The following is a 13,651-nucleotide window of genomic DNA, read 5'->3' on the forward strand; positions in this document are numbered from 1 at the left end:
CTGCCCCCTCTTGAAAGAAAAAACTGTCCCTCTACTTGTCCATAAAGCATCAGCTTGGCAAAACTTCAGATACAGGGATGCTTTTTAGAAATTTTTATTTTGTAATTGACAAATAATAATTGTACATATATTCATAGAGTACATCATGGTGTTTCAATACATGTAAACAGATCAGGGTAGTTGATATATCGATCATCTCAAACATTTATCATTTTGTGTTGGGAACATTTAGTATCCTCCTTGTAGCTATTTGAAACTATATATTGTGAGCCATAGTCATTTTACAGTGGTATAGAACAGTACAGTACAGCTTATTTCTCTGTCTAGCTATAATTTTGTATCTTTTTTTTTTTTTTTGGTTTGAGACAGAGTCTCCCTCTGTTGCCCAGGCTGGAGTGCAGTGGAGTGATCTCGGCTCACAGCAACCTCCGCCTCCCAGGTTCAAGTGATTCTCGTGCCTCAGCCTCCCAGGTAGCTGGGATTACAGGCGTGTGCCACCACGCCTGGCTAGTTTTTGTATTTTTTGTAGAGACAAGGTTTCACTGTGTTGGTTTGGCTGGTCTAGAACTCCTGACTTCAAGTGATCCACTGGCCTTGCCCTCCCAAAGTGTTGGGATTACAAGAGTGAGCCACCGTGCCCGGCCAATTTTGTATCTTTTAACAAATGTCCCCCATCCCTTACAGAGGATTTCTCAGCCTCTAGTATCGTCTGTTCTACTTTTTACTTCTATGAGATCAGCTTTTTTACCTTCCACATATGAGTGAGAACGTGTAGTGTTTTAACTTTGTTCCTGGCTTATTTCATTTAACAGTATATCCTCCAGTTCCATTCATATTGAATGACAGGATTTCCTTTTTTATGGATGAATAGTATTTCATGGTGTATATGTACCACATTTTCTGTATCCATTGATCTGTTCTCAGACACCTAGGTTGATTCCATATCTTGGCTATTGTGAATAGTGTTGCAGTAAACACTGGGGTGTAGAATTTCCCCAGTGATAGAATGATTTCATCCAATATAATGGTTTCCTTTCTTTTGGATAAATTCCCAGTCGTGGGATTGCCGGATCATATGGTAGTTCTATTTGTAGTCTTTTGAGGGACCGCCATACTGTTCTTCCTAGTGGCTATACTAGTTTGCATTCCCACCAACAGTGTGTAAACAATTTCCTTTTCTCTACATCCTTGCCAGCATTTGTTATTTTTTGTCTTTTTGATAATAGCTATTCCTAACTGGGATGAGATGTTACCTCATTGTAGTTTTGATTTGCATTTCTGTGATGATTAGTGATGTTGAGCATTTTTTTCCCATATATTTGTAGGCCATTTGTATGTCTTGTGAAATGTCTTTTGAGATCATATGCCCATTTTTTAATTGAATTTTGTTCTCTATTGAGCTCTTTCAGTTCCTTGTATTTTCTGGATGTTAACTCCCTGTTGGATGAGTAGTTCGCATGTATTTTCTCCCATTCTGTAGTTGCCTTTTCACTCAATTGTTTCCTTTGCTATGCAGAAGCATTTTTTAGTTTGATATAATCCCATTTGTTTATTTTTGCTTTTGTTGCCTGTGTTCATGAGATTATTCATAAAATCTTTTTCCAGATCAATGTCCTGAGGCTTTTCCCCTGTGTTTTCTTCTAGTTTCAGGTCTTAAATTGAGGTCTTTGATCCATTTTGAGTTGAATTTTGTATAGGGTAAGAGGTGAGGGTCTGGTTTTATTCTTCTGTGTATGGATATCCAGTTTTTCTAGCACCATTTATTGAAGAGACTGTCCTTTCCCCCAATGAGTGTTCTTGGTACCTTCATCAAAAGTCAAATGTAGATATGTGGCTAAATTTCTTAATTTCTCTATTCTGTTTAATTGGTCTATGTGTCTATTTTTATGCCAGTAGCATGCTGTTTTGGTTACTACAACTTTGTGGTATATTTTGAAGTGTGGTAGTGGTATGAACTACTAGATTTGTTCTTTTTGCTCAGGATTGCTTTAGCTATTCAGGGTCTTTTGTGGTTCCATACAAATTTTAGGATTTTTTCCCTAATTCTGTGAGGCATGTCATTGGTGTTTTGATAGGGATTGCATTGAATATATAAATTTCTTTGGGTAGTGTTGTCATCTTAATAATATTAATTCTTCTGATCCATGAGCATGAGGTATATTTCCATTCATTTGTATCCTCTTACACTTACTTCATCAGTGTTTTATAGTTTTCGTTATAGAGGTCTTTCACCTCCTTAGTTAAATTTCTTCCTAGGTATTTTATTTTCTTTTTTTTTTTTGAGGCGGAGTCTCGCTCTGTTGCCCGGACTGGAGTGCAGTGGCCGGATCTCAGCTCACTGCAAGCTCCGCCTCCCAGGTTTACGCCATTCTCCTGCCTCAGCCTCCGAGTAGCTGGGACTACAGGCGCCCGCCATCTCGCCCGGCTAGTTTTTTGTATTTTTAGTAGAGACGGGGTTTCACCGTGTTAGCCAGGATGGTCTCGATCTCCTGACCTCGTGATCCGCCCGTCTCGGCCTCCCAAAGTGCTGGGATTACAGGCTTGAGCCACCGTGCCCGGCCGGTATTTTATTTTCTTTGATTTTTGTATCAAAATATGGGATTTTGATACAAAAGATGGGATTTTGATACAAAAGATATGGGATTGCCTTCTTGATTTCTTTTTTTTTTTTTTTTTTTTGAGACGGAGTCTCGCTCCCTCACCTAGGCTGGAGTGCAGTGGCCGGATCTCGCTCACTGCAAGCTCTGCCTCCTGGGTTTACGCCATTCTCCTGCCTCAGCCTCCCGAGTAGCTGGGACTACAGGCACCCACCACCTCGCCCGGCTAGTTTTTTGTATTTTTTTTTAGTAGAGACGGGGTTTCACCGTGTTAGCCAGGATGGCCTCAATCTCCTGACCTCGTGATCCGCCCGTCTTGGCCTCCCAAAGTGCTGGGATTACAGGCTTGAGCCACCACGCCCGGCCCTTGATTTCTTTTTCAGCTAGTTTGTGTATAGAAACACTGGTTTTTGTATATTAATTTTGTATCCTGCAACTTTATGGAATTCATTTATCAGATGTAAGAGTTTTCTGGTGGGGTCTTTAGGTTTTTCTGTATAGAAGATCATGTCACATACAAGTGGGGACATTAGACTTCCTGCTTTCCAGTTTGGGTACTCTTTATTTCCTCCTCTTGCCTAAGTGCTCTGGTTAGGACTTCCCAGACACAGGGATGTTTTGTGCTAAGTTCCATCTTCTGACCCCAATCCTAACCTCAACTTTAGCCTCTGTGGGCAATGGGTACTTTGGAATTCTTAGCTTTTACAGACTATAGATGAAGCACAGATAACCACTTCTCTCTCTCCTTGCATTCCATTCTTCACTGTCAGTATCGTAAGAATCTGGCATGTTCATTCTTTTTTGGTGCTGCCCTCTCGCTCAACCTTAGCCACACTAGAGCTCCAGGCCACATCCTGAAAAGAATTAGCCTGGCCTCCGAGTGACTTTCTTGATTTGGCATCTGTCAGTAATTCAGCTGATTTGCCCACCAAAATAACCACTAGCCACCCCGGAAGTCCGAGTGCATAACATGTCGTCCCAGTTTGCCATGCCCACAGACAGTTCCTTTGGCTCCTGTTTTGGGAAAGTCTTAGCCCCATCCTATGAATTCTCTTCCCATTGTTAAACAGAGACCCAGCTGGGAAAACAAGGCTGAAATTCTGACCCTGTCCTCTCTTTCCCTGATTTGCAGCTGACTAGGGCAGATGGAATTGATTTAAACCCTGGACTAAGGGGGAGTGAAAGGGGTAGGTTATGATAAAGAGAGACAGGCTGCTGGACTTCTTCAGAGGCGGGCCCTGGCCAGGGGAGGCAGAATTCCTTCGTGCTTACCCTCAGTGTAGCAAATCAATTTGCAATGGCTTGTAGCTGCTGGAGCACTGGGTCTGGGGCACCCCCAGCTGCATGTGGAGTAAGTTGGTTGCAGACTAGAAGGCAAAGCATTTTTTGCCTTTGCCGTTTGTATGGCACTCAGGCCTGAAGAAGTCAGCTTTGATTAAGATGTGAAACTTAATCAAAAGTTGCTGAGAGTTGGATTTAATGACAGCACCGGAATGCTTGTGTTCTCTTCCAGCTATCTCACGTGAGAGGGCAGTGGAGCTTCTTAGGAAATGTCTGGAGGAGGTGAGTAGTTCCCATGGGATACTGAAAGGAATGTTTGTGTCTCTGTTTGCCAGTATTGTTCCTGTTCCTCGATTATATTTTTTCTGATTTTTGCCAGAAGGTGTAATACATACCCACTAACCAGATATGAAGTTGCTACCAGGGATAGAGTCTGGTGTGGGTAGCAAGCTCATTTTTCTCTCACAGATTACCCCCTCAATGTCAGCTTTATAATTTAATTCTTTCTGGTTTATCCAAACCAGTGTTTCTCAAATTGTAGTGTGTATAAGTATCACCTGGGAAACTTGTTAAAACAGATTGCCATCTCTGCCCAACCCTCAATTCTGATTCCACTGTTCTGAGGTACAAACTGGGAAGCTCTGCTTTAACTGGCAGTCGCAGGTGATTTTGCTGCAGGTGGTAACTGAGGCTGTACTTGAAGAACTTCTGCCCTAAACTTTATTTTTTAATTTGAGACGGAGTTTCACTCTTGTTGCCCAGGCTGGAGTGCAGTGGCATGATTTCAGCTCACTGCAACCTCCACCTCTGGGTTCAAGGAATTCTCCTGCCTTAGCCTTCTGAGTAGCTGGGATTACAGGTGCCCACCACCATGCCCAGCTAATTTTTTGTATTTTTAGTAGCGACAGAGTTTCACCACATTGGCCACTCCTGACCTCAGGTGATCCGCCTGCCTCAGCCTCCCAAAGCGCTGGAATTACAGGTGTGAGCCACCACGCCCGGCCCTGCCCTAGACTTTATACCTGCTCTGTTCTTGTGCCACCTGGAATTGCCATACTGCCTGCTCCCTTAATAGTGCACAAGTCTTTGTAATCTGGAGAGAAAGCCTTCCCTAAGAATTCAGGAAGACCATAGAAAGCAACTAGGAAGCTTTGGGCAGAAGGCGAGAGTAGACTTTGGTTTGTGAGGCCAAGATTACAGAACACACCCTTTCTAATATTTCTCCTTAGAGTCTAAGGCTTTGGGTATGGATGGAGGATGGGGAGGTCAAAAGCCAGCCACATTAGTTTTTTCATTCTTTTACTGTTCCTGTGGCTTAAGGATGAACTTGAACTCGTGGTTTAGTAAGAGAGTAGGAAGATAAGAGCAGAAGCATCGAGAATAATGTCAGTTTGCCTCTTACACAAGCCTTTTGTTTTCAGTCCACAGTGCCTACTCCATTCCCCCGCTCCCCCCCTTTTTTTTTTTTTTTAATGGGGTCGGCCAGGCGCGGTGGCTCACACCTGTAATCCCAGCACTTCGGGAGGCCGAGATGGGCGGATCACGGGGTCAGGAGATCTAGATCATCCTGGTTAACACGGTGAAACCCCGTCTCTACTAAAAAAATACAAAAAAACTAGCTGGGCGAGGTGGCGGGCGCCTGTAGTCCCAGCTACTCAGGAGGCTGAGGCAGGAGAATGGCGTAAACCTGGGAGGCGGAGCTTGCAGTGAGCTGAGATCTGGCCACTGCACTCCAGCCTGGGTGACAGAGCGAGACTCCGTCTCAAAAAAAAAAAGGGGGGGGGGTCTCGCTTTGTCACCAAGGCTGGAGTGGAGTGCAGTGGCATCATCATAGCTCACTGCAGCCTGGACTTCTGGAACTCAAGCGATCCTCCCAAGTAGCTGAGACTACAGACAGGCACCACCACACCCACCTCATTATTTTGTTTTTAAGATATGGGGTCTTGCTATGTTGCCTAGGCTGGTCTTGAACTCCTGGGCTCAAGATACGTCTCCCACCTCAACCTCCCAATTACAGGCCTGAGCCACTGCTCCTGGCCTCTGCTTTGTTCTGAGGGCAATCACGCTTTGTTAGCTTATTATCTTGAGACATTTTAAGAGAGACGTCTGTGTTTACCAGACTGATAGGTAACAGACTATGGGTAACAGAACACTGGATTGTCTCATTCTTTCATCAGCTGACTGACCAGAGACAGGCTTTTAGCTGCATCTCCCATTTCAGCCTCCCTGCCTCCCAGTGATCCTCCAGCTGCCGTTTGAGTACCCTCTATCACTAGAGTACTAGTGCCCTACTGCCAGCTGCCTCCAATAGAATTTCAGTTCCACAAAAGCAGGGATTTTTGTTTGCTTGTATCCGCAGTGTCTAGAACAGAGCCTGGCACATAGTACTTAGTAATTGTTTGTTGACTGATTTCCTCCATGTCTCTCTGCAGCTCCAGAAACGCTTCATCCTGAATCTGCCAACCTTCAGTGTTCGAATCATTGACAAAAATGGCATCCATGACCTGGACAACATTTCCTTCCCCAAACAGGGCTCCTAACATCATGCTCTCCCTCCCATTTGCCAGGGAACTTTTTTTGATGGGCTCCTTTATTTTTTTCTACTCTTTTCAGGTGCACTCTTGATAAATGGTTAATTCAGAATAAAGATGACTATGGATATAATTGAGCCCGCTGGTCCAGGTCTCAGTTTACCTAATATTACCTCAGAAAAGATATAGAGGGAAAATGATCTTTTTGCCAGGTCTGACTTTTCTTCCTGCTCCGCCCTCCGTTAACACCCAGCACTCTTTAGCAGCTGATGGCCGCACGTTCTACTCCACTCTTGGTTCCTTTCCAACTAGCTTTTCATATATTGTACTTGCTAATGTCTCCATTCTCTCTAAAGTAGTGGTTATGTTTGCCCTTAAACTTAAATTTATTTAAATTAATTAATCTGAATGAATAATATATGCACTTAATAAAACATGCAAACAGTACAAAAACATGTAGTGAAAAATATTTCTTCCATAGCCAGGTGCGGTGGCTCACGCCTGTAATCCCAGCACTGTGGGAGGCCGAGGTGGGCGGATCACGAGGTCAAGAGAGCAAGACCATCCTGACCAACATGGTAAAACCCTGTCTCTACTAAAAATACAAAAATTAGCCGGGCGTGGTGGCGCACGCCCCTAGTCTCAGCTACTGGGGAGGCTGAGGCAGGAAAATCGCTTGAACGCAGGAGGCAGAGGTTGTAGTAAGCCTAGATCGTGCCACTGTACTCCAGCCTGGCAACAGAACGAGACTCCGTCTCAAAAAAAAAAAAAAAAAGAAAGGAAAAATGTTTCTCCCATCCCTATAATCCAATCACCTGCTTCCGGCTTCCCTTCTAGGAGGAAACTTCAGCTACTAATTTCTTATGTTTTTTAAGAGATACTCTTTTACTGTGTAATGTATACATACATACAGACACATGCCCCCTTTAAATTTTTTAGATTTATTTATTTATTTAGAGACAGGGTCTTACTCTAGCCCAGGCTGGAGTGCTGTGGCGTAATCTTGGCTCACTGCAACCTCCGCCTCCTGGGGCCAAGTGATCCTCCCATCTCAGCCTCCTGAGTAGCTGGGATTACAGGCATACACCACCAATGCCCAGCTAGTTTTTGTGTTTTTCATGGAGACGGGGTCTTACCATGTCATTCAGGTTGGTCTTGAACTCCTGGTCTCAAGCAGTCTGCCTGCCTTGGCTTCCTAGTGCTGGGATTACAGGCGTGAGCCACCGTGCCCGGCTAAAAAGTATTTTTAATGTTCTATATATTGCTTATTTCACTTAACACTATATTAGAAATTGTTTTATATCAATACACATAGATATGCTTATTCTTGTTGAGAGTTGCGTAATTTTCCATTAAATTGATGTATCATGGGCAGTTAACCAGATACCCGTTTTTCTCTTAGCCTACCTTTAGGGAACAATGTAGATGTTTTGTGGTTAAAGCCACTAAAACAGTGGTTCTTAACCAGATACGTGTTTCAGAATGTTCACCTCACATTTCCAGTTGCTACTGATGCTGCCGGTCTAGGAACCACATTCCAAAACCATTTGGTCTCAGACTAGGATAAACCCTACTTTATCCAATTCTGTGCTCCTCTTAATACCATATACAGATAGGTTTTTGGTTTGTCTGTGATGAAATATGTCATCTAAGATACTACCTACTGATACTAACGTTCATGTTAAAATATTGGGTTAACATTAGATTTGGGTGTCTTATACACTGTTTAATACACCAATGGTAAATGCCTTATACCATAGGAAGAAAGCTAATCATTGAGTAAATGGGAGAAAAGAGATGATTCACATCACTACAGTTGATTCAACCTCCAACACCACCATGAATATGCATAGGTTTGAGCTTTTAGCTAGATTCCTAGGTGTAAGGCATCTATTTTAAAAGCGCCACAGGTGGCCGGGCGCGGTGGCTCAAGCCTGTAATCCCAGCACTTTGGGAGGCCGAGGCGGGCGGATCACGAGGTCAGGAGATTGAGACTATCCTGGTTAACACGTTGAAACCCCGTCTCTACTAAAAAAATACAAAAAACTAGCCGGGCGAGGTGGCGGGCGCCTGTAGTCCCAGCAACTCGGGAGGCTGAGGCAGGAGAATGGCGTAAACCCGGGAGGCGGAGCTTGCAGTGAGCTGAGATTGCGCCACTGCACTCCAGCCTGGGCGACAGAGCGAGACTCCGTCTCAAAAAAAAAAAAAAAAAAATAGTGCCACAGGTGATTCTGATGCCCTACCCAGTGGCGTTCTGCTCTCCTGCTACATGATTTTCCCATCTGTACAATGATTGAAATAGCACCTATTCCATGTGGTAGATAGGAGAATTCCATGAGATAATATAGGCAAACATTTAGTTCAGGGCCTGGCATGTGGTAAGTGCTCAGTAAGTGTATAATGATTGGTAAACTTGTTTTTCTGCATTCAGGCTTCACCAGGGATGACATACGATTCTCTGCCTTTGAATATAAGTGTCCCCAGGGCAATCTCAGGCAAGCCTGCAAACCCATCCTGACTCTCAGTGTTTTTTTGCCAACCCGGATCTCTTTCCTGAGCTCCAAATCAACTCATTCCTAGATAGCTCACCCTCCAGATTTAGGGACATCGAACTCAGTACGTCTAAAACTGAGCCTTACCTTCTGCCCCTCTCCAAACCTCCTCTATGACATTCTGTCTTAGAGAATTAGAGCCACCTGGTTTCCCAAGTGCCCAAGTCAGAAACCCAGGCATCATTTATTTTTAATAAATGTTTTATTTTGGAATAAATTTGGTTTTACAGAAAAGTTGCAAAGATAATACAGGGTCCTTATACCCCTTATTCAGTTTCTATAATGTTAACAGCTTCTATATACCATGGTGTATTTGTCAAAACTGAGAAACCAACATTGTTTGGTGTATTAGTATTACTAAGCTCCAGGCTTTATTCAGATTTTACCAGGTTTTCCACTAATTTTCTTCTGTTCTAGGATACAATCCAAGATGCAACATTGCATTTAGCTGGGCATCATTTTTATGCCATTCTTTATCTCCTGTCTCTACATGGCCACCAAGTTCTGGCATTTCTACATCCTAAACTTTTTAATTTTATTACAACTTTTTATTGTTGTTTTTCAGAGACAGAGTCTTGCTCCATCACCCAGGCTGGAGTACAGTGGCACGATCATAGCTTACTGCGGCCTTGAACTCCTGGACTCAAGTGAACCTCTTAACCCCAATCTCCCAACAGCTGGGACTAGAGGTGTGCACCACCACACCCAGCTAATTTTGTAAAAATTTTTTGTAGAGACAGGGTCTCACTATGTTGCCTAGGCTGGTCTCGAACTCTTGGCCTCAAGTGATCCTCCCACCTTGGTCTGCCAAAGCACTGGGATTACAGGTGTGAGCCACTGCACTCAGCCTAAATCTTTATAAATCTCCATCCCCATTACTCTGGTTCACCCCCTATCGTATCTTAGACTATTTAACAGCCTCCTAACTTCACTCTACTTTTAATCTCTTCCCTCTCCAGGTCTCTCTCCATACTTTAAAAAACTAATTTCACCATCCATTCCTCTCTGCCCTTAAAACTTTCTGGTGTTTTCCATGACTTAAGAGACTAAAGCCCAGTTCTTTGGTTTGACATGCTAGGCATTCCCTAATCCTCTCCTAATCTAACTACCCACTTTCCTTTCCCTCTTTTACACTTCATAAAGCCTGTATTCCAACTAAATTTACATGGCCTTGGTCGTTCACTCATGACTTCACACCTATATATACCTATAAGAAGGGTAAGCACTGCTTTGTGGAACTTTTCTTACAGAGGGGTGTGTGTGTGTGTGTAGTCATGATGTAGTGTGGTCTGGTAACTTCTGTTTTCATCTGCTGGATTTTAGTTTTTAAAATGCCAGCTGTGTCCTAAATCAATTTGTCCTAAATCAATTTCCTGAAGTTTAAAAAACACTGGGAATATACTCATTCTTTAACACTCCTGGCCAAACACTGTTCAGAATGGAGTTCTGATTAGCTCCCATCTGCTTTCAGGTGATTAATACACAGAAAAACAAATTATTCCTTCCCAGGCTTGGGGTGGGAGGGGGGGATAGGTTGGAGAAGAGAGCAGCTGTTTTGCCTCAGGGTAGGGAAGCTCAGCCCTACTAGAGAGGGGATGGGAAGGCAGGAACCTTTGAGAGATGGAAGAGGCCACTGAAATGGCCCAAGAGCTTGGTGTTGGTAGCTGAGCAACCACGCTAGGTCTGCCCTGCCTGGAGCCCAGAGTCCTTTCACTTCTGCTCCTCTCAGCCTTTTGACAAAAGCAACAGCAGTGCCCAAGCAAGAGAAAGACGTGCATTCTTGGGTTCTCTCTAAATGTCTGCTGCTTGATTACTCCAGTGTGTGAATTATGGGTTAGTGTGTTTGGGAGGAGAAACCTGCAACTTGCCTTCACGTACCTTCCTTCATGGGATGGAATGTTTTCAAAGACTGAACTTTTCATATTTATTCTGGAGTACTATGATCCTTTAAGAGAAAGTAGGAAAGTCTTTAAACTCCAAATTGGAATGCTTACCCAGTCTAAACACTCTCCATTTAATTCACAACTACTTGTTTGCAAAAAAAAGAAGACATATAAACAATCTGTGTGTACTTTATTGTTTAGTTTTTAATGTTATTATTATTATTATTATTTGAGACAATCTCGCTTTGTCACCCAGGCTGGAGTGCAATGGCACGATCTTGGCTCACTGTAGACTCTGCCTCCTGGGTTCAAGAAATTCTCCTGCCAGGCCGGGCGCAGTGGCTCAAGCCTGTAATCCCAGCACTTTGGGAGGCCGAGACGGGTGGATCGCGAGGTCAGGAGATCGAGACCATCCTGGCTAACACGGCGAAACCCCGTCTCTACTAAAAAAATACAAAAACTAGCCGGGTGAGGTGGCGGGCGCCTGTAGTCCCAGCTACTCGGGAGGCTGAGGCAGGAGAATGGCGTAAACCCGGGAGGCGGAGCTTGCAGTGAGCTGAGATCCGGCCACTGCACTCCAGCTGGGCGACTGCGAGACTCCGTCTCAAAAAAAAAAAAAAAAAAAAGAAATTCTCCTGCCTCAGCCTCCCGAGTAGCTGGGATTACAGGCGTGCGACACCACACCCAGCTAATTTTTGTATTTTTTTTTTTTTTTTTTTTGTCAATTTTATAACTTTATTTGATGTATTTGATGATCAGCAATTAGTTCTCATCCACATTGACGGTCTGTAGATTTTTGAAAGTGGTAACAGGTACATAGGTAACCAAAGTATAGAGCTTATTTGGTGAATCTTCATCCTCATTACGTTTCTGGACAGCCGCACACGGATTCGGTATGGGACATTCCTTATTCCTTTGGCCCAGACAGCTTTGTTGAGCCTGGTATCAATGCGCACATCTGGAGTTCCCATCTCCTTCATGGCAAATTTCCGAATCTCTTTGAGTGCCCGAGGGGCACGCTTCTTGAAGCCCACTCCATGGATGCGCTTGTGAATGTTGATGGTGTATTCTCGGGTCACCACCTCGTTGATGGCAGAACGGCCCTTTTTCTTCTCGCCACCCTTCTTTGCGGGAGCCATTCTGCCGGGTCAAGTTAGAAAGGTAATTTTTGTATTTTTATAGAGACAGGGTTTCACCATGTTGGCCAGGATGGTCTTGGAACTCCTGACCTCAAATGATCTGTCTGCCTCGGCCTCCCAAAGTGCTGAGATGACAGGCGTGAGCCACTGCACCGAGCCCCTGTGTAAACTTTAATGGTCATCTACTTTTCCTTAGGGCTAAAGCCAGTTAGAAGCTAAAACGTGATTTATTTTGCCGTGGGGAAAAGAAAAACAACTTACTGGGAAGAATCAAATGCTGAGACCTCATTAGAAGCTTCTTAGGCCACTTAGTGTCTGTACCGTACTGCTTCCTCTGCACTGTTAACTACCCTGACCATATGCTGGCTTAGCAGAGCCTGGGGGCACAAGGGCCTGGGAGGACCTGCTTCCCCTTGCCTGTGAACCCTTCTGTAGATGGCCATGTGATGCAGTGGAAATGAAGGGAGGGTCGGATCACACACATGCGTGACCACTTGCTTAGCGACTTTGGGCAAGTTGCTTTGATCTACAACTTGCTTGTTTCTAAAATAGGACTTATTGAGGACTACATGGTCCTTTCCTTAGGGAAAGTTGTCTAGCCCATGAAAAGTTTTTGATAAACTAATTTCTTCTGGGTATTTATAACCTTTTATTGATGTATTACTATATTCCAGGCATTATATAGAAGTGCTGTATGTCTTATCCCCTCAACTTCCCATAGTCGAAGATAATTTTAGAGGCAGGATGTCTCTTGCCAGGCCCCTAGGCTTCAGTTAAAGCAGAGCATACTTCAGCCTTCCCCCACATTCCTTTTCTTTTCTTTTTTTTTTTTGAGACGGAGTCTCGCTCTGTCGCCCAGGCTGGAGTGCAGTGGCCGGATCTCAGCTCACTGCAAACTCCGCCACCCAGGTTTACGCCATTCTCCTGCCTCAGCCTCCTGAGTAGCTGGGACTACAGGCGCCCGCCACCTCGCCCGGCTAGTTTTTTGTATTTTTTTAGTAGAGATGGGGTTTCACCATGTTCACCAGGATGGTCTTGATCTCCTGACCTTGTGATCCTCCCGTCTTGGCCTCCCAAAGTGCTGGGATTACAGGCTTGAGCCACCGCGCCCGGCCCACATTCCTTTTCTCTTCCTTTCTGCAGAAAGGAATGCATAACCCAGACAGGGATACTCGGGGGAGGCAGGGAAGGCGCTGAGCCTCTTTGTTAAAATGAGAAAAAGCAAATATTAGGTGTTAAAGTCATGCCAGCCCCAAATGGAGACTTTCTTCTTGATGTATTCAGAAGGACTGATAGAAAGGGACTGGAGAAAGGCGGAACTTCCTCCCTCATGATTCAGAATTCTTCAGTGCCACATCTGGATACTGCCTCGAGGTATCAGCACCACGTAACATCCTGCTGGGGGGGTACATACCAGGGGACCTGAAGCTCAGGGTGGCACACGAAGTGAGTGGCAGGGCCAGGGTTAAAACGTGTCAAGGGTCTCCATGCATTTAGCATGAGGGACAGGCCCCCAGAGGAGGCCCCACTGTGTCCAGCTTTCACTGGACACTTACGGGTGCGTTGAGGCACTGCAGCTTCTTGGGAAAAGAAGTCACATCTTTGGACCCTTATTCTGAGAGATGATGCCTAGACCCTATGTTTCTAGCACAATCTTCACTCGCAAAG

At 44.4% G+C, this 13,651-nt stretch overlaps 1 protein-coding gene and 1 pseudogene across 2 annotated transcripts in view; one reads left to right on the plus strand and one right to left on the minus strand.

Moving 5' to 3' along the window:
- The window catches only part of PSMB2 (proteasome 20S subunit beta 2), a 39,691-nt gene extending 32,835 nt beyond the window's left edge, over nt 1-6,856 (plus strand). The window contains exons 5-6 of the mRNA XM_033227153.1: nt 4,111-4,160; nt 6,311-6,856. Coding sequence (XP_033083044.1) covers nt 4,111-4,160; nt 6,311-6,418 — 158 coding nt within the window. The 3' untranslated portion in view covers nt 6,419-6,856. The remainder of the gene's footprint in view (nt 1-4,110; nt 4,161-6,310) is intronic.
- A 4,709-nt stretch (nt 6,857-11,565) lies between these two features.
- Nucleotides 11,566-12,024, minus strand: LOC117092899 (annotated as a pseudogene). Its single transcript, XR_004440956.1, has one exon. The product of XR_004440956.1 is annotated as a 60S ribosomal protein L31-like (transcript).
- Between the last annotated feature and the right edge of the window lie 1,627 nt (nt 12,025-13,651).

The sequence above is a fragment of the Trachypithecus francoisi genome, unplaced genomic scaffold (assembly GCF_009764315.1).
Source record: "Trachypithecus francoisi isolate TF-2019V2 unplaced genomic scaffold, Tfra_2.0 Lachesis_group12, whole genome shotgun sequence".
In the NCBI taxonomy this organism is placed as follows: Eukaryota; Metazoa; Chordata; class Mammalia; order Primates; family Cercopithecidae; genus Trachypithecus; species Trachypithecus francoisi.